The sequence below is a fragment of the Theobroma cacao genome, chromosome 6 (genome assembly GCF_053813885.1).
Source record: "Theobroma cacao isolate CCN51 chromosome 6, ASM5381388v1, whole genome shotgun sequence".
Taxonomy (NCBI): Eukaryota; Viridiplantae; Streptophyta; class Magnoliopsida; order Malvales; family Malvaceae; genus Theobroma; species Theobroma cacao.
In genome coordinates, this window is record NC_142644.1 from 30,252,684 (window position 1) to 30,271,572 (window position 18,889).

General features: G+C 35.4%; 2 protein-coding genes across 2 annotated transcripts; both read left to right on the top strand.

Annotated features, from left to right (window-relative positions):
• Positions 1-3,073: 3,073 nt before the first annotated feature.
• LOC18597010 (G-type lectin S-receptor-like serine/threonine-protein kinase At1g11410) lies at positions 3,074-6,624 on the top strand. Its single transcript, XM_018123353.2, has 7 exons — positions 3,074-4,358; positions 4,715-4,840; positions 4,986-5,188; positions 5,264-5,474; positions 5,557-5,794; positions 5,887-6,037; positions 6,128-6,624. The coding sequence occupies exons 1-7, from the start codon at positions 3,074-3,076 to the stop codon at positions 6,428-6,430; spliced, it is 2,517 nt and encodes an 838-aa protein (XP_017978842.2). The 3' UTR covers positions 6,431-6,624.
• A 4,469-nt stretch (positions 6,625-11,093) lies between these two features.
• On the top strand, positions 11,094-12,608 carry PUB8 (plant U-box 8). The gene has a single exon (XM_007025820.3). It carries the CDS (start codon positions 11,246-11,248, stop codon positions 12,344-12,346), a length of 1,101 nt encoding a protein of 366 aa, XP_007025882.1. The 5' UTR covers positions 11,094-11,245; the 3' UTR covers positions 12,347-12,608.
• The last annotated feature ends 6,281 nt before the right edge of the window (positions 12,609-18,889 follow it).

The window sequence follows — 18,889 nt, forward strand, 5'->3', positions numbered from 1 at the left end:
TACCAGTTGGCATTAGAATATGTCAAAAGATAATCAAACATAGATTGACTCGATAGAGTAGACAATGAGTTTTCTTATTTGGAATTTGATTTTTATTGAATGTCTCGTAATCGAATGTGCAGTAGTGGTGAAAAATATTATTACAGCCAACAAAGTCATCATTAGAATTATTATCTGCATATTCTTTCCAAAGGAAATTAACTTTCTCATATATTTGTAGATCAACTAGTGGTATCTAAGCATTAGACATCTATGTAAAATGTTTGGTCAAATATTATGGGAGTACAATAATAATTAGTGAAAATTTGGCTATTGTTCATCTTAATGGATTTCTAATCTCTCCAAAATATTACATCCAGTGTCCATAATGATATGTTTTTATTGTGTTTATTGTTGTGATATGCAGTGCTCTGTTATAATCAAGGCTCCTGGGAATTTGTTTATATGTTTGGTTGTCTGTTCTAAGCAATTATAAAATGTCTGTGTGTGGGACAGGTAAACCTTACTAGAAGGGATAAAGATGTTACTAAAAAACTAACAAGTAAGCACATGGGAATATTGAATTACAGCATAGAAAAGGTCTAGAAAAATTTTCCAATTATGAATCGGATTGTAGAATCAATGGGCAATGGTTAATGTCATTAGCCAACTTTGTATAGGGCTATGACAGGGTGAAATTGCCTAAAAGATTAAATCTTTTGTACCTCTAAGGAAAATGTTCCCTTTCAAATATTGTAATGGCAGTTAGTGACATCTTTAAAAATACTTGTTAAGTCTTTAGGGGAAGACCTTTTAGAAAAAGAATATCCCTGTTTCAAGTATTGTAATGGTTATTAATGAAATACTTGTAAAATCTTATAAATTTTTTATACAGGATGAGCAGTCGACTAGTTGTTGGATTGTCTCACTAGTTCAAATGCGTCTGTAGCTAACCATCTAGGGCTGTCCATATGGCCCGACAATGGCACATTTCTTCTCTTGTTATGCCCTTTTGATTTGCATATATGTGGCTAAACCAATAGTTGCATATATGATATTTGGTATGCCTTTTTTATTTTAATAATACTTTTCATGACTTAACTCGTAATTATTATTTATGTTGTTCAAATATAATCGAGCTATTAGTTGGCTTAAGTGGAAGCGTCCACTCGAATGCTTCACAGATTATCGTATACTTAAGTGAAGAGGGCGTAATCCATGACAATTGATATTAAAACAAACTATAAGTACTAACGATATGCCATTGAGAAGTGAGGATAGTGAACCTTTGTTGAAGTGGGGGAGAATGTCACAATCCTTGCGTGAATATGAATCTCATATCGTTGAGATAATGTTCTCAACAAGTAAAGCCACGAAATCTCACATCGAAAAAAAACTTCCAACGAGGAGTAAGAGATGACGTTGTGATCTTAAAAAGAAGAGTCATAAATCTTATATCAACTATATACTAGAGTGATACTTGGTATATAAAAGTTCACACCATCTTTAATCTATGAAGTACATTTTATAAGATAAAACCAAAATTCACACCATAGTGTAGACCATGACACTTGATTACAATTCAAATCTGTTATTATATATTTGCTCTAACTTGCTTTTGTTGTTTAAACGGTTTTTCTATACGCATGACAACTTTCTACATGCATGACAATGGGTTTCGATGCTACTTGTTGCTTCAGTTTCAAAACCATGTATGTATTGAACCTGGCATGGATTTCTAGGAATGTTTGAGACCGATTATGGGCCTGTCCTAAGACACTGTGGCCCATAGGTATCCAAGGCTTGACTAGCAGTCTTGTAGGCTTACACTTCGGGCTCAGAGTTCCTAATTAGAACCCTGGATGTAAAAATCTGGATTCATGGCCTAACCCAGACTAACTCCATTGGTTTTAGATTGTTTCCCTTCATTGAGTTGAGTCGGAGAAACATTAATTTCTTTGAATCTTGGACACCGTCGGTTCTGGTAGAGTTCAATTCACTCTAGGCCCACACATCAACCAGCCAACCACCCTCGCGGCCACCGGCATTGGACCATTCTTTACAAGGCATAAAGCCTGGGTACAACATGACCCCAACAAGGCTTCCCCACCTCTCTCTCTCTCTCTTTGAGGGAGCACCCCTTCAACAGAAGGAAATGAGATTCCATGCATGGAGATGAGTTTGCTTTCCTTAAGTGAAATGGAGGGACTACCTAATTAGTATTTATAACAATATCATTAGATCAATGAAACTGACTTGTCCAAGAAGGTCGTTGCTATTGCTTCTCAGTCTTGTCGAAATTGAACCTTATGGAAAAAAGAAACAAGTCTTACACGTAAGATAAAGGGTTATATTTAATATAATCTTAGTGCCTAATTAGTAAACTATAATTCTTTTCTCATTTTTGACCTTTAGGTTATTAACAAGAGAAGATAATGTTTATAATTTCAAGATCCTAATCATCAAGTAATGAGTTAACAGAATTTAACCATCAGAATTAGGATAAAACTCCTCAGAGCTGATTAGTAATTGCTTTGATTGGAGCAAATTGAAAGATTGGCGCAAAGCAATTGGTATTACAATATGAAAGGTTTCAGGTTTTACTTTTACATACAGCTTACTATTTCAGGTTTTGGGTGGTCCAAAATTTCCTAGAAAATTAAGAATTTCGACTCTAGGTGCTTGGGTGTCCCAGGCCTGGCGGCTTGCACTAGGATGAGCCAATATTCCTGTGCAAATCAGGAGAGGAATTTTGAGCCTTTTGAGTGGCACTAATTCCTCCAGCAAGATTGGGTATTGAAGAGGAGCTTGCCATTTCACAGCTTCCTGATCACGTCACTCGCATGACTAGTAAACAGACAAAAAATTTCCAGCTAGAAATTTGATCTTTTTATCTCTTGGGATTTGGTAAAGTAAGAGGCAGAGGAAAATGTGTGTCATTTTAAGAGCAATGCTTGAAAATTGCCTGTCAATTTATTTGTCCTAACAAGTAAGGTGCTAAGAGGGATCCACTTATTAATGAGATCCCAACTGCTTCGCCACATTAAGTCTTTCTTTCCAAACTCCCTAATCCCAGTGTCACACTGAACCAGCCATGAATCCTGTTGACTGGCTTGTCAGAATACTGCTTCTTTTCTTTCTTTCTCATCTCTCCTTTTCTGCTGACACCATTACAATAGATCACTTCATTAAAGATGGCAAGGTCATAGTTTCTGGTGGCAAGATTTTTGCACTCGGATTTTTCAGCCCTGGAAGTTCCAGGAATAGATATGTTGGCATCTGGTATAATCAGGTTTCAGAGAAGACCGTTGTTTGGGTGGCAAACAGAGAGAAGCCTTTAGATGATAGCTCAGGGATCCTTTCAATCGACAGTCGAGGAAATCTTGCCTTGTTCCAGAGAAACCAAGCACATCCTGTCTGGTCTACAAACGTCTCTATCACAGGCACCGGGAATTCTATTGCCCAGCTTTTAGATTCAGGAAATCTTGTCTTGCTTCAGAATGATAGCAGAAGGGCGGTGCTGTGGCAGAGTTTTGATTATCCCACAAATACTATGCTTCCATTCATGAAACTTGGATTAAGTTTCAAAACTGGTCTGAACCGATTCCTGACGTCTTGGAAGTCACCAGATGATCCAGGAATTGGAGATTTTTCCTACAGGATCGACCCCAGTGGGTTTCCTCAATTGTCTTTGTACAAGGGTTCGGCTCTTTGGTGGCGAAGCGGGACATGGACCGGGCAAAGATGGAGTGGTGTACCTGAAATGACAAGAAACTACATATTTAATGTTTCCTTCGTTAACACTGATGATGAAGTATCAATCACGTATGGGGTGACTAACGCCTCTATCATCACAAGAATGATAACCAATGAAACGGGAATTCAAGAAAGATTTACATGGAGTAATCAAGCGCGTAAATGGATTGGATTTTGGTCAGCCCCAAAGGAGCAGTGTGATTTGTACGGCCATTGTGGGCCAAACGGTTGCTGTAACCCAGATAACTCAGATCGTTTCGAGTGCACTTGTTTCCCCGGATTCGAACCCAAGTCACCCCAAGAATGGTATATACGAAATGGGGCAGGAGGATGCGTGAGGAAGGGTAATGTCTCCGCCACGTGTCGAAATGGAGAAGGGTTCGTCAAGGTGGCACGTGTTAAGGTGCCCAACACTTCGGCGGCACGTGTGGACATGAGTTTGGGATTGAAACGCTGCGAGGAGAAGTGCTTGAGAGATTGTTCTTGCGTGGCTTATGCTGGTGCATACTATGAGAGCAAGGGAGGGATTGGCTGCTTGACGTGGCACGGGGATTTGGTTGATGCAAGGACATATACAGCTGCGGGACAAGATCTTTACATACGGGTGGATGCAGATGAGTTGGGTATGCATCTATGTTCAACTGCCTTTTGGAAACAAATACAGTATCTACTAGCAAATATCTACATGCCAGTTGCAGCTAAGTTACTCCCTTAGCTGTCAGGAATTGACTTCTCGAAGATTGAATTAATTAAGACATTAACTTCTGAATAGGACCCACTACATGAACTTTCTGGTCAACAAACAGATATTTTTACTGTCAGTAAAAATTATCCAGGAAATTGCTTTTGCAAAGTGGCTGCAGTCTAGAACTTAGCCAGGCCAGGCTTCTCTGTTATCATTTCTGTCAGAATTACTTTCGTGTTTGGTTTCTTCCATTTGCAATATAATTACACATCATATCTTCCTTCTTCTTGTTAGCTCGCTACACAAAGAAAGGTCCACTTCAAAAGAAGGGAGTACTTGCAGTCATCATAGTTTCTGCTGCTGTAGTGTTTCTCATTGTCGTCGCCTTTTTGTCTTGGTTGGTGAGAAGGAAAAGAAGAGGTACCATATTGCTTCCACTGTTTTTATTTGTTAAACCTCTTTTTTATTCACATTTTAATCTTGCCAAATAAGATTTTGCAACTAAATTGACTTCACGTTATGTAGAGAGCAATTGGCTTAATCATGGTGCTGTATTTGACACCAGGAAACAGAAGACAAAGCAGAAATCCCTTTAGCTTTGCCGGAAGTTCATCATTGATCGAAGACTCTGTAGATGGAAAGGACATTGAAGAGAGCAGAAGAAACGCAGACTTACCATTCTTCGATTTGAGCACCATAGCTGCAGCCACAAATAATTTCTCTTCTGACAATAAACTTGGGCAAGGTGGCTTCGGCACTGTTTACAAGGTAATTTGTCTTAATATCTGTGTCCACGTGCAAAGTCTCCTTTTAGTCCATTGTTAGAGGAAATTGTGTTTGCAGGGTCTGCTCTTCAATAGAAAAGAAATAGCAGTGAAAAGACTATCAAAGCACTCAGGGCAGGGAGTAGAAGAGTTTAAGAATGAAATTGTGCTAATCGCGAAACTTCAGCACAGGAATCTTGTAAGGATCCTGGGTTGTTGCATTGAGGGTGAAGAGAAGTTGTTAATCTATGAATATTTACCAAATAAAAGCTTGGACTCTATTATATTTGGTATGTCTTCTTTCTCGTACGCCAACTAATTCAATATTTAGCTCTGCATGATTCGATTTCAAAAATTTGATTTCGAATCCAGATGAAACGAAAAGATCATCGTTGGACTGGAAAAAGCGAATCGAAATAATTTGTGGGGTTGCCCGAGGAATATTGTATCTCCATCAGGATTCAAGGTTGAGAATCATTCATAGAGATCTGAAGGCCAGCAATGTCTTACTGGATGCTGCAATGAACCCAAAAATTTCAGATTTTGGCATGGCCAGAATATTTGGAGGAGACCAAATTGAAGGAAATACGAATCGCGTAGTTGGAACATAGTAAGCGTTGCATTTGCAATGTTGCAGACAAGTTCTGCTACAGATTCCAAACCAAGTTCTAACAATTTCCTTTTTCTGTTATGTGATTTCAGTGGTTACATGTCCCCAGAATATGCAATGGAAGGACACTTTTCGATGAAGTCTGATGTGTACAGCTTTGGAGTCCTGCTGTTAGAGATCATAACCGGCAGAAAGAACAGCGATGATTATCCCGATAGCCCGTCTTCAAATCTAGTCGGGCATGTAAGTGAACAGATTTCAACCATAAACTCTTCCAAGTTTCAGCAATTAAAATTTTTCCCACTTAATCTTGACGACACAAATTTGTTCCAGGTTTGGGAATTATGGAAACATGACAGAGCCATGGAGGTCGTTGATTCAACATTAGGTGACTCGTGTCCTGCTAATGAATTCTTGAAATGCATCCAAATCGGTTTACTGTGCGTGCAAGAACATGCAACCGATCGACCCACGATGTCAACTGTTGTGTTTATGTTGGGTAATGAAACGGTTCTTGCTCCCCCGAAACAACCAGCATTCATCATGAAGAAAGCTCGCAAAGGGGACGAGACATGGAGTAGCGAAGGCACAAGCTCTGTAAATGATGTTACAGTCACCATGGTTCAAGCTCGTTAGAGGAATATATAGGCTAAGCTCTTGGAGATTTAAGTACAGAATATGGAGCTATAAGGTTGTAGCAGTCCTCCTTAGTCAGAACTTTAGCTATCTCTTAACCTGATTCAAACTAGATTGTATATTTTTATTTTTTTGTATTTTCTATGTACAATATTAGAAATAACAGAATAACATAGGTATATTATTGAAAAATATATATATTTAAAAAATTAAATAAGTATCTGAAATTTCAATAATAGTTATAATATTCCAATATAAGTATCTAAAATTTCAATAATTTGCATGTAATTTTTTAATAACTTAAATTACTAATTTATATATTAATTTACTGAAAAAGTATTAAAAAAGTATATAATTTCAATAACCTTTATATAATATCTGTAGCATGTCGAAAAATTTAAACTTATAATTTACGTTTATGTTACGGATTCGTATCATTAAAAGATAAAATGAATTTTAAACATATAAATAACAACATTCCTTCACTTAATAAACATATTAAGTTAAAAATGTATATATGTAACAAGTGGTATCAAAGTTAATCTAACTATTTACTAATCTAAAACTCGTATTAGAGTTAAAGGTAAATTCATATCAATATGAATTCTTTTTTCATGAGTGAAAGAACCAATTAAACGAGAATATTACATAATTGATCATGATAAAATATCATATATTTACATTCATAAAAAATCAAATGATTCTTAAATGTATAAACAAAATTTTTTTTACATTTAATAAATATATTTTTTAAATTAAAAACGTGAATTCGTGACCCTGTCTACTTCTTGTTTCTCTTTTAACTTTATTAAAATCAATATTTAGAAAAAAAAATGTATTGATTACATTAAAAAAAAATCAAAGAGATTTGGATTTGCATCAATCAAATAAATGTACATATGCTACCTGTACAAACGGCCCAACGGCCATACACATGGCAATCCTCGTGGTTCACGCTCTCTTTTTTATTTTATAAATATGTGATCAGGAGGAAAAGGTAGAGGTCCCACATTTTTTTTCTTTTCTTTATAAATTTCAGACACGTCAGCTATTTATTTTCTTTGACAATTTTCTCCCCAAATAAGCTGAACGAGAGGTTGAGATTCTTGACTCAGGCTCGTTCATCCGTCCGTCTCTTTCCTCTTTCTTTTCATAAATATAATAATAACAACAACAATACAAATCTATCTTATCTCTTTCTTGAAGAATTATTAAATTTATATTTGATATATTGTTAATATATAAATATAATATTAATAAATTAAATATTATAATTTTATTAATAAATAAAATTTAAAACTTTTTAAAAATTATATTTATGTTTTTAAAAATATTTATTTTAAACAAATTTTAAATTTTTATTTGTACATATTTATGAAATAATGTTTTATAATTAAATGATAATATATAAAAATTATATATGGACAATATATGAAATATATACTCATCCATATCAATCAAATGAGTAAGATGTGATGCTGATTCAACTGTGTTAATTCATGTTAAAAAAGTAATTAATTGAATCCTTAATTTGTGGATGGAATCATGTTGTCTTGTTATATTTAATAATTTAGACCCTTTTAATTTAACAAATGGAAGTTAGTATAAAAATTCCTTGAAATCCCAAAATGGCCAACCCAAGGCAATTTGTAATAATTTAAGTAAATCCCACATGAAAAAAAAAAAAAGATGGACAACCTTTGATCTTATCCCCTCCAATCATGAGTTGTATTTGTACTGTCCACAGTACACAGAATTCTTGACACTGGAACCCTTCCCCCCCTCCCTAAGTACTTGGGACAAAGTGCCCACACTGTTGATTTTCTTTCTAAAACATTCTCAATTTATCTTTTCTTTCCTTCTTGGCAAGTGTCCTTTTGATATCTCAGCAATGACATCATGGACAAACAACAATTAAATCCTGAAATCCTGTCTTAATTACCACAAATATATGGACCAAATAAAACAGTCATGAATAGGGATTTGTCTAGTGACAACATTAATTAACACCTTTGTCTTGTTATTATGAGTGTTGAGGGTTTTAGCTAGTGGTGAATAATTCAAATGATATGATACCTTTTTCCACCTAATTAATTTATTTTGGTTGGGTTAGTCATGTCTTATTAGAAGTAAAAGTGAGTATTTGTTTTTTGTTTTTTACAATCGAGAGAGGTGAGATTCGAATCTTGCTTTATAAAGATCATGCATCAATTAATGAAACAAATGTTCGAGTAAAAAATGAGTATTTGATTGATTAAATTGAAAATCAAATTAATAAATTATATAAAAAATTATTTTTTTGACTGATTATTCATTTTGAATGAAATATATTTTAGATATATTTTAAAAATATTAATAATATAATATATTTAAATTATATATTATTTATGATTGATATTTTGATCGATTCATATGTAAATTTTAGATATTGAAATCGATCAAAATAATTGAATAAACTATTCCTAATAACATGTTAATATCGAATCTGAAAATCAATTCGGATTAACTGAATTCAAATGATTTCCATCCATTATTTCGAGTTTGAACCAATTCATTCTCATCCCATCCCTAATAAAGAGTAAAGTCAATTTTGGCAACGGTCTCCTTGTGTTGTTCTAGATTGTTTTTATTTGGCTATAATTTCAAACGTGTCAGCCCACTGAATTATCTGTCAGTCTTGATTGTAGTTTGAATGCAAATGCTGGTCATTTGTCTTCAAACAAAAGGGTATTGCATGTTAATTAAATTTAATAAATACTCCTATTTATAATTTGTGCTTCTAAGAATTATTATTGTTTTTTCTTTTCATTTGCCTTGTCTTTATAATTCCAATTCCTATCAAACCATACACTATAGTAAATAATATTAAAAAAAATTCAAATGCATTTAAGCGTTTTGTCAAATATTTCAAAAATAAATAAATAATGTGTTTTAATTTCATATTGAGTATGTAAGAGGTCTAGATAGACTTATAAGTATAAACACTATACATCGTTATCAAATTAACCTTTTAAAGGGAAAATAACAACACATGATATAGTGATATTAGAGTAAATTCAACCTAGATCCAACCAATATGAAACACTTTTAGAGGAAGGTAAGACCTTCGTGGAAGAGAATATTATGTTAAGTGTAAAAAATAAATAAAATATTTTAATTTCATATGAAACGATTAAAGTGATCCTGATGGATTAATAAGTATACGCCAAATATCTTAAACAATCATATATTTGACAAATAAGGAAATCATATTGACTTATAAGCAATTGTCAAATATTTTAAAAAAATTATTTTAATTTTTTATTGAGCAAATGATCTTAATATATTTATAAATGTGAACTTTATACCTTCGAATCAAACTTAACATTTGACAAAAAGATAGTGACGGGTGACATAAAAAAAGTAAAAAAATAAAATAAAACATAATAAGGCCACGTGTCATCTTAATATGGTATAGGCAAACAAATTTGGACATTTTTGATAGTTGACTTTAAGCGGCTGCCACTTCATACAAGGACATTGGTGTAATTTCAAGCAATAACGGAATTTTCCCGAGCCGTTGCTCGGTGGCCGTAGCATTTCCTTTTTTTTTTTGTTTTTCGTTCTTTCTATTAAATGCAATTAATTTCTTTTTATCCGAAACTCATTAAAAGCGGAAGCAACCGTTTTATAATACGGATCAGAAATAAGTTTTTCCGAATTTGCCCCTTAGGAGGCGTTGATGCCGGAAATATGGCTTTTCTTGTCATTAAGGAAAAAGCCGAGAGAACGATGACTTTCTGCTCTTTGAAAAGTAAGCCCTTTAAACTCCAATCCCCGTGCCCTAGTTTCCGCCATAGCAGCCGACAAATAATCCTACGCCTCCCTAATCATAATATTGCAAAAGAGTTGGCGTTAGCTACTTTTAAATGTCTAAAATACCCATTTATGACATATAATTTGGTTAGTGTGAAGGACATTATGTTTGTCTTGACATAACAAGAAAAACCTACTCACATTTTCAATGACCGCTTTGATTTGTACTAAAATAATGTTTTAACTTAAATTAAAAATTAATTACTGTCAAATTCAATGTTAATCGATATTTTATACTTATATAAGATATGACTTGATTAATTGACGTATTTGATCATTTAGTCATGCCATTATGTTCATAAATTGGATAATTTACCTCTTGAATATAAAATGACAACGAATATTGTATTTAATGGTGGTTAATTTTTTGTCAAGATTAATTTTTTTTTACGAACTAAATTTAAAGATTCATTTAGATACGGTGAAAGTTTCAAGGTTTAATTGAAAAAATAATTGTACTTTTAAAAAATATTGGTATAGGTGAAACTTATGAAACATAAGAAGAAAGATTTACTTTGTAATTTTGAAGAGAAAAAATAAAAGCTGTTCATAAATGCTTAATTCTCACTATGGAAATTAGTTGCTAAACATGAGTTTTGTTTGGAAGGAAAATAAATAATTCAGAAAAAAAAATGTAACGGATATAATAAACACACTCCCTAAATATTTAGCAAAAATAGAAATTGAAAAGTAAAATGTCATCAATACCCTTTCTAGTATCGAAGGACCTGTCCGAAAATTTCGGTGAATCATCAGGGCATTGTAGGCACTTGGTCACTCACAAACTTACCTTCACAAGCTAAGTGCTCCCTCTCGCAACTGAAAAGGTCAAAAGAATCCTCCCTCTCCCCCATACAGCTTCCAAAAACCTCATAAACCCTCCGTTCAAAGCTCGAGAGAGAGAGAGAGAGAGAGAGAGAGAGGGAGAAAGAAAACTCTTTGATCCGAGTTGGAAACGAGATGGCGACTCAGCTCCCGGATGATTTCAAGTGCCCAATATCTCTCGAGATAATGTCTGACCCGGTTATCCTTGCATCGGGTCACACCTTCGACCGAACGTCAATTCAACGGTGGCTAGACTCCGGTCACCGCACCTGTCCAATTACCAAGCTTCCCCTACCTGAACACCCCTTTCTTATTCCCAACCACGCGCTTCGTTCCTTGATTTCCAATTATACCCTCGTCACCCCTTCGAACTCGCAACCCTGTCCTCAACCCCAAACCCTCTGCTCTGCTCTGACGTCCCCATCATCCTCTGTTGAGACCAAGCTTGAGTCGCTCACCCATCTGGCCAAGCTGACCAAGCGTGACTCAGCACTTCGCCGCAAACTAACCGAGTCGGGAGCAGTCCCTGCCGTTCTCAAGTGTGTCGACTCGGGCGATCCGAGTTTACAGGAGAAAGCACTTTCTTTACTCCTCAATCTCAGCCTCGACGATGATAACAAAGTGGGTTTGGTCGCAGAAGGCGCAATTAACCGGGTCGTCAAAGTCTTACGTGTCGGGTTGCCCGATTGCAGGGCCATAGCTGCAACGATCGTAACCAGCTTAGCCGTCGTTGAGGTCAATAAAGCGACAATCGGGGCATACCCAGATGCGATTCCGGCATTAGTTAGGCTTCTAATTGCAGGAAAAGGAAGGGAAAAGAAAGAGGCAGCAACGGCTCTTTATGCAATTTGTTCATTTGCTGATAATAGAAGAAGAGCTATAGATTGCGGGGCGGTGCCGATATTAATGGGGTTATTGGATTCAGGGCTGGAAAGGGCTATTGAAGTTTTGGGATTATTGGTGAAATGTAAAGAAGGGAGAGAAGAGATGATGAAAGTTAATGGCTGTGTTAAAGTTTTGGTTGAGGTTTTAAGGAATGGTAGTTCAAGAGGAGTTCAATATGGGCTATTTACTTTGAATTGTTTGTGTAATTATAATGAAAGTTTTTGCTTCGAAGCAAGGAACGAAGGGGTTTTGGAAATTTGTATGGGGTTAGTGGAGGAAGAGAATGAGAAGATTAGGCGGTATACTTCGAGTTTGCTTCAGACTCTGAGAGGAAATCATGCTATTGGGTGAATGAAACTTGCGGTGTTGGGAATGGAGGTGAGTTGTTTTTATTTAGTTTTTTGGTTTTTTTTTATGGGATGTTTAGAAGGTGGGTCGATAGTTTTGTTGTACAAAAGGAAAAAGGATTAGATTCTGTATCTTTGTACATTTGAATAAAAGGGGACATGATGGAAGGGAGGGCTTGTTGTTCTCCCTGGTTTTTAGATGTTGTAGTGGAAAAAAAGAAGTTTCAAAATTTTGTTACTTGAATGATAAATTTGTATTGATTTAAGGCATGTCTACTAAGTCTTCGATCTCCTGTCAAGTTGGAAACTTTTTTCTCTTACGGACTTTGTTGCCTTTGGATTTTGTAAGGGATAAGCTGTTAAAGGAAATTGGAAATACAAAGAAATGTACTTTTTAAATCGCCCTATGTTGGTATTACAAGATTGAATTACGAGATTTATTACCAATTATGATTGTGATTGTTTTCTTATTCGATTGATTTGTTCATCTGTAGAACCTTTGCCTCATTTAGTTGTTATGTGTTCATCAGGAATTTGATGCAATAAAATGCAGTATTTCCCCCTTTTACTAACCTTTAAAATGTTAATGTTGCCTCTGGCTCTGTCACTGAGAGTTAAAAGTTTCTGGGTTATAAGCTATATGGAAATTTCAGAAGCACATCTGTTTCATTGTATACTTTGTACTGCGAGCTGTTTTTGTCTGAAGCACATTGTTGAAGCCCTCAGGCATTGAACGTTGGTGATGGGATACTTTGATCTGATCAAAATTTTATCTGGGTGTTTTATTTTCTGATATTGCTTGTTTTACTGATTTGAATTTGAAGTAACTTTGAATGAGATGTAATAGATTTTTTTGTAATTGTTATATTCATTTGCTGATGCCATGATCGTTTACATGACTACAATGTAGATGTTTTCAATGTTAAAAAATGAAAATACAGGGATAACTGGTCCATTATTGCTTGTTTTGTGTGAATTCAACATTTGGGTTGGTAAATTGTCTCAAATGATAACTTTCATTGGATTATGAAGATTACACTGCAGCCAAAATTGTACCTTGAGACTTTTCTTGTTGGTATAAGAAGAGAAGCAGATCTGATCTTGGTTTAGGGTATAAATAGAATGGATTTGTAACATTTCTAGTGCCCATAATAGTTTCTGTGCATGTTTGAGCTAGGAATGAACTAGGAATGCTGAGTGAATTAACCACTGTGGTCTTTGCAAAGCCTGTATCTTAAATTGCCATATCAGTTAGGTGTTAGGTTAATTTGGCTGTCTGGCTTTATGAGTTTGGCTGAGATGCCCTAGCAGACTGGAGCAGCTCGATTTTTGGTTGAAGAGTATATGGTACCTTTATTATGGATCACACACTCTCTAACTTGGCCAGGCATGGCATGCTTGAAACTTTGAGTTGATACAGGTTGAATGCCATTTAAATTGTAATGAACTGATTTGTTATAGGCTAAAGCTTCAAGATGAGTTTGCCGCTTATGTAGATATGGAAACTTTGAGTTGCAATTCTCGAAAATGGTCCATAGGTTGAGAACCTATTAAAAGTGCCTGTGAAACCTTGAATTGAGCAAACCCCATTCCTCTTTCCCTCTTTTGATCCTAAATATTTCTCATTTTTCACTATGCAACTTCAATCTTCTTTTTAATGTTTTGAGTATGGACATTGTTTTTGTTTGCCTGGTGAAAGTGGTTTCTTTCAAATGATTTGCTTGTATTGAAATTGCAATGATTAATGTGTTTCACTTTACCTTTGTTTTGCCAGCAATTTATTTCGTTAACATCTTATGATTGATTTTTGTAGTCCGACAGTGCGTGGTGTGTAAATTCATAGCCGTTTATAAGGGCCTATGGAAGTGCACAACAACAAACAGTTGATGAAATATTCGTGAAACAGAGCTTTACAACTGATGCCTTCATTTCTGACTGCATTCTATATTCAGCATGCAGATACATTGTGCCCAAAAATCATACGTGACAGACATGACATTTCATATCCACACCTCATGGATGTTTAAACATACTGTTAGGTAGGTAGCATTGCATAAAATTTAGTTACTATTTGATGACAGTGGTTGTCCACATATCCCGCATGCTATATTTGGTCAGGCCGTGTGTAGTTGGTAACTGGGTAGGTTTTTTATTGTTTGATTCTTCCTGGTTGAGTGAGGAATGCACTGCAGCTAATTAAATTAGATTAATACGAGGCTGCTCTGTCTGCCGAATTTGACTTGATTTCATTATGTGAAGGGCCCCATTACAGACTGATAAGAATTATATACTACTGTATGGTCTATATCCTTGGTGTTCTTTGAATTTAGAAACTAGCTCTAATTGGTATGTTGGTCCGGTTGCCCTCTACTTGTGTTTCTCTTTCGAGCGTTCTTCCCATACAAAGAAGAATTTTCTGGTTGCATATGTTCGTCTTTGTGCCGACTGATTTGGGGGTTTGAAACAGGACTGTGAATGGAAATTACTATCATTTTGTTACTTTCGTAAAGTGAAAATAATGGAGAACATGGTTTGGGAGTTATGTCGAAGCATGCGTGTTAAAGTAATTGGGGAAAGAAAGGCATCAAATCGAAGTGAAATGTCTGCTGAGGGAAGCAAAGCATGTGCTTTTACTTTCTGCATTCATATTTTATGTTTTTGTTGTTGTATTTGGCGGTCCAACAAGCAGTACTTTTTCTCTTTTTTCTTTCTTTTTCTTTTGCTTGAAGGAGACGTAGCCTGGGTAAACAAACACCAAATCATCCAAGAAAGAGAGGAACAGATCAGGGTGAAAAAAAAAAAGAAAGAGAAAATTCCTAGGAGCTTCCAATTAGATGGGAGATCCATCTACTCATTGCTGCCTCCTCTTGAGGCAGCACCAGAGGAGCAGACGAGGGCGCAAATCTTGCTTGCCCTTTCTTTTTCTGACCCAGACAAAAGTAAGTTCTGAGCATGCTTAGCAGGTAGCCCCCTCTCATCTTTGTTGATCTTGGGTAGCTTGCCTGATGGGTGTGTCTTGTTCTTATGACAACCAACGAAGGCCAATTGGTTAGTCTTTTGGGCCTAATAGGTCAATGACGAGAAGCATGACATGCATGTTTCTTTGGGCTTAGAAGAAGTTGCGTTTTAAAGAAACGAAAAGTAAAAGTGAAATGAAAAATGGCAAGTAAATAGGCAGGGACAGGAAAGGGGGTTAGGCCTAGGGGGCACCTAATGTGTTAATCATCCCGACCTTGTATACCTGGATTGGGGTCCATCAGGTCAAAACAGAAAGTGGTGGACTTCTTCAACATCAATCTCTTTTGAATGGTGCAGTTTCATCAATGGTGGTTCACCAACAGACCTGTATACCACTTTTCGTTTTTTTCCTTTTTACAAGGAAGAGAGGTTGATTTATATGCAAAGTGTTTTTAGTGGTGAGGCCAACTAGGAAGCAAGAAAGTTTCCACAAATGCTGTCATCACCAAAAGCCAATACCATCCTAACCACCAAAAAGGCCAATTTATTCATAGCCATGATGGTGGAGTAGAAGAAGGTTGTGAGGTCTTTGGGGTTTAGGGTTGAAGCAAAAAACATAACCAAATAAAAGAAAAGAAAGATCTGATTAGACGTTTGGTCTCTCTCCCTCCCTCAATTACGAGCAAATACTCTTCTGTTGGAATTGGGATCCCCCAAAGGAGAGGGGCCATCCTCTAGAATCACTCCTGGAGCACAGCCAAAAAGCCATGATGTCTCTCCCAACTCAATTTATTTGGTAGGTGCGGTCCTCCTAAATTAAGTTCTAACCCCAGAGAGACAGTCTTGGCAAGTGCTATTCTCCCCACCAGTTCCATAGTCATTGAGTTAATCACTTGGGTTAGAATTTAATCAAACATTAATTGAAAGAATATATATATATATTCTTCTTCATACTTGCCATAGGAAGGGGCTTGCATTCAACAAAAAGGAATGCAAGTTTATCATTGGGCTATGGGGACGGGCAGCTAGGAGTTGTTGTAAGATTTGAAAACGGTGGTCTTCATGATCTCATCTAACATGAAAAGAAGTGCAAAACAAGTGAGGAAAACGCAATCATAAACCTCACTCAAAAGAAGAAAAAAGAGTGCATGCAAAGGGAGAAGAGGAATATTGTAGTAAGATGGAAAAGATGAGAGATGATAACAATAATTAGAAGTAGGGGGGGATTGTAATAATAGCTATTAGGAGTATAATACAAGTGCGTAAATGGGATGCAATTTGACAGGCGTGATGGGAGCGTTTGGTATTAAGAATATCAAAAGCATGCTTCAAGACAAAGGCCATCGATGCCTGTTTAGATCCCACTAGAGACAGAGACAATGAGGAAAATCTCTAACCAACACATTGCACCATGTGAATATTACATCCTGATGACATATTTATTTGTTTTAATTTGTTTGGTTGCCGTTAATCAATTTAGTTTACACAAGACTTGGAAAGCCAAAGACAAAATGGGAGAAAGAAAGAAAGAAGGAAAAATATGAGAGTTGGTGCAGAACTTAGCAGCCGCCTGGGATCATCATAACAGCAACATCCCAATCCAAGCTTAGTCTTATCTTCCAACATTATAAACTTTTGTTTCCTTTTTTCTTGGTTAATGAGGTTGGATTGCGCCATGATCCTGTCATACTGATACATTATTTGACTTGGCAATTCCTTTTAGATAGGAAAACAAGAAAGTTACATAAATGAGGTGGCTATGACTTGGTATGAGCTTCCGATCCTAGACCGTTTGAAGGTTGGCTATGACTTCCCATTCTCCACTGCATATAATATAAATTACAAGTCTATTCTTCCTTCTGAGAAACCCCAGAAGTGTCGATTTGGAAAGGAAAAGGTTTGAATCTTATTTTTTTAAATAAAAACGATTATGTACTAATCAGAATTGAATCCCATAAATATCAGAAAGCTGTTACAATATTCTTATTTTCTTACTCCTATGGCAATAAATGTCAGAACCATTCTTATTGAAGCAAATTACTTCTGGAACTCAATCTTCTTCATTATTATCCTTTTTATGAATTATCAATTGATTCTTATCCAACAGCTTATGGCAAGGTTGGCGACAGCTCTGTTTTCCTTTTTGGTTCCAGAAATCACTAAAATTGAAACATGGAAACCATGATTTACATACCCAGAATGTCATTCCATTTGATTTACTTACCAAATTTGAAACAAGCCATTCGATTTGACAGGATAAGCATTAAAAAGATGTAATTAATTAGCCAGGCTAGCTATGATTCTAGTCATAAATTGTCTAGTGAGAAACCAATCTCCTCTTGGAATTCAACTGGAAAGCTGTTACAAATCTCTTCCTCTTTCCTTACGGGAATAAAAGTCAAGACCAGTCATTATGGCAATTTCCCATTCTGAATTCAACACACAGCTGGTACAATCCTGTTTCCTTTGGGAGATTACAAGCCAAAGTTTGCAAGCAAATTTGCCATGATGTCTTGCACCAGATAATAACCATCCCAAGACCTCTACAATTCTGAATCTGTAATAATATATAAAGTCAATGACCTTGGCCCTGTAACCGATATATCAGATCAGATGCATCAACCCCAACACTTGTGTCCGGAAACAATGGATCTTTCCTGTAAAAATTTTACATAAGATGCCAAGTCTTGGACATAAAATAATGTATCAGGATGTGATATAATGTTCCTGCAGAGGTACAAAATAGTTTTAAACTTTTGCTTGTGACTAAAAATTGCATGCTTTCCCTATCAGATGAGCTGGTTGATTAGGGGAAAGAGGTACAAGGTTGCCACTGCTAAGGGTGATGGTGAAAGAGGTTGGTGTTCCCTTTAATAATAGAGCTGACCATTTGTCTGTTGTTACCAGACAAATAGCTCATCCTCTCTCTTTTTCACCCCTAGAAAGAAAGAACTGCAAAATTATATGATTCAGATTCACATTTCTGTAAGGAAGAGATTCTAACGTTTATATGTTTAGGATATTTTTAATTTAATAGATAAATGAAATTTCTTTAATGAATAGAGATTACAAACTTATCATATGATATGAATTAATAGAAAAAAAATTATGAAAAGAGTCTGTATCAGAGCAATAAGTAATTTAATATTATATTAATTTTTTAAGACAAGATCAATCCTAAATCTAATTAATAATAAATGGAGAGGTTAATAAGTCTAAAATATTCTTAATTTAACAAATATAATATATGTTTTATATTTTAGTATAAGTAGAATAAATAAAATCTTATAAGCAATCAATACGTGTACATGACATATCTCATTACATTTATTTAGGAGATTAAAATATTAATTGGGGACTACAACTTGTAGGTCGCCAAATCTTTAATTAACACTAATTGTTTGGCAGATCTAAAGTTGTTCCTAATTTGACTTGCTTTTAATTCATAATAAATATAAAAGTCCCTAATATATATATATATAATTACAAATTACATGGAAGAAAAGATAAAATAATAATAATAAAAAGAATTGTCGACCCCCAGAAAATTAGCCCGTAAACCACGAGAAAAGAATCATCCCAAAATCTA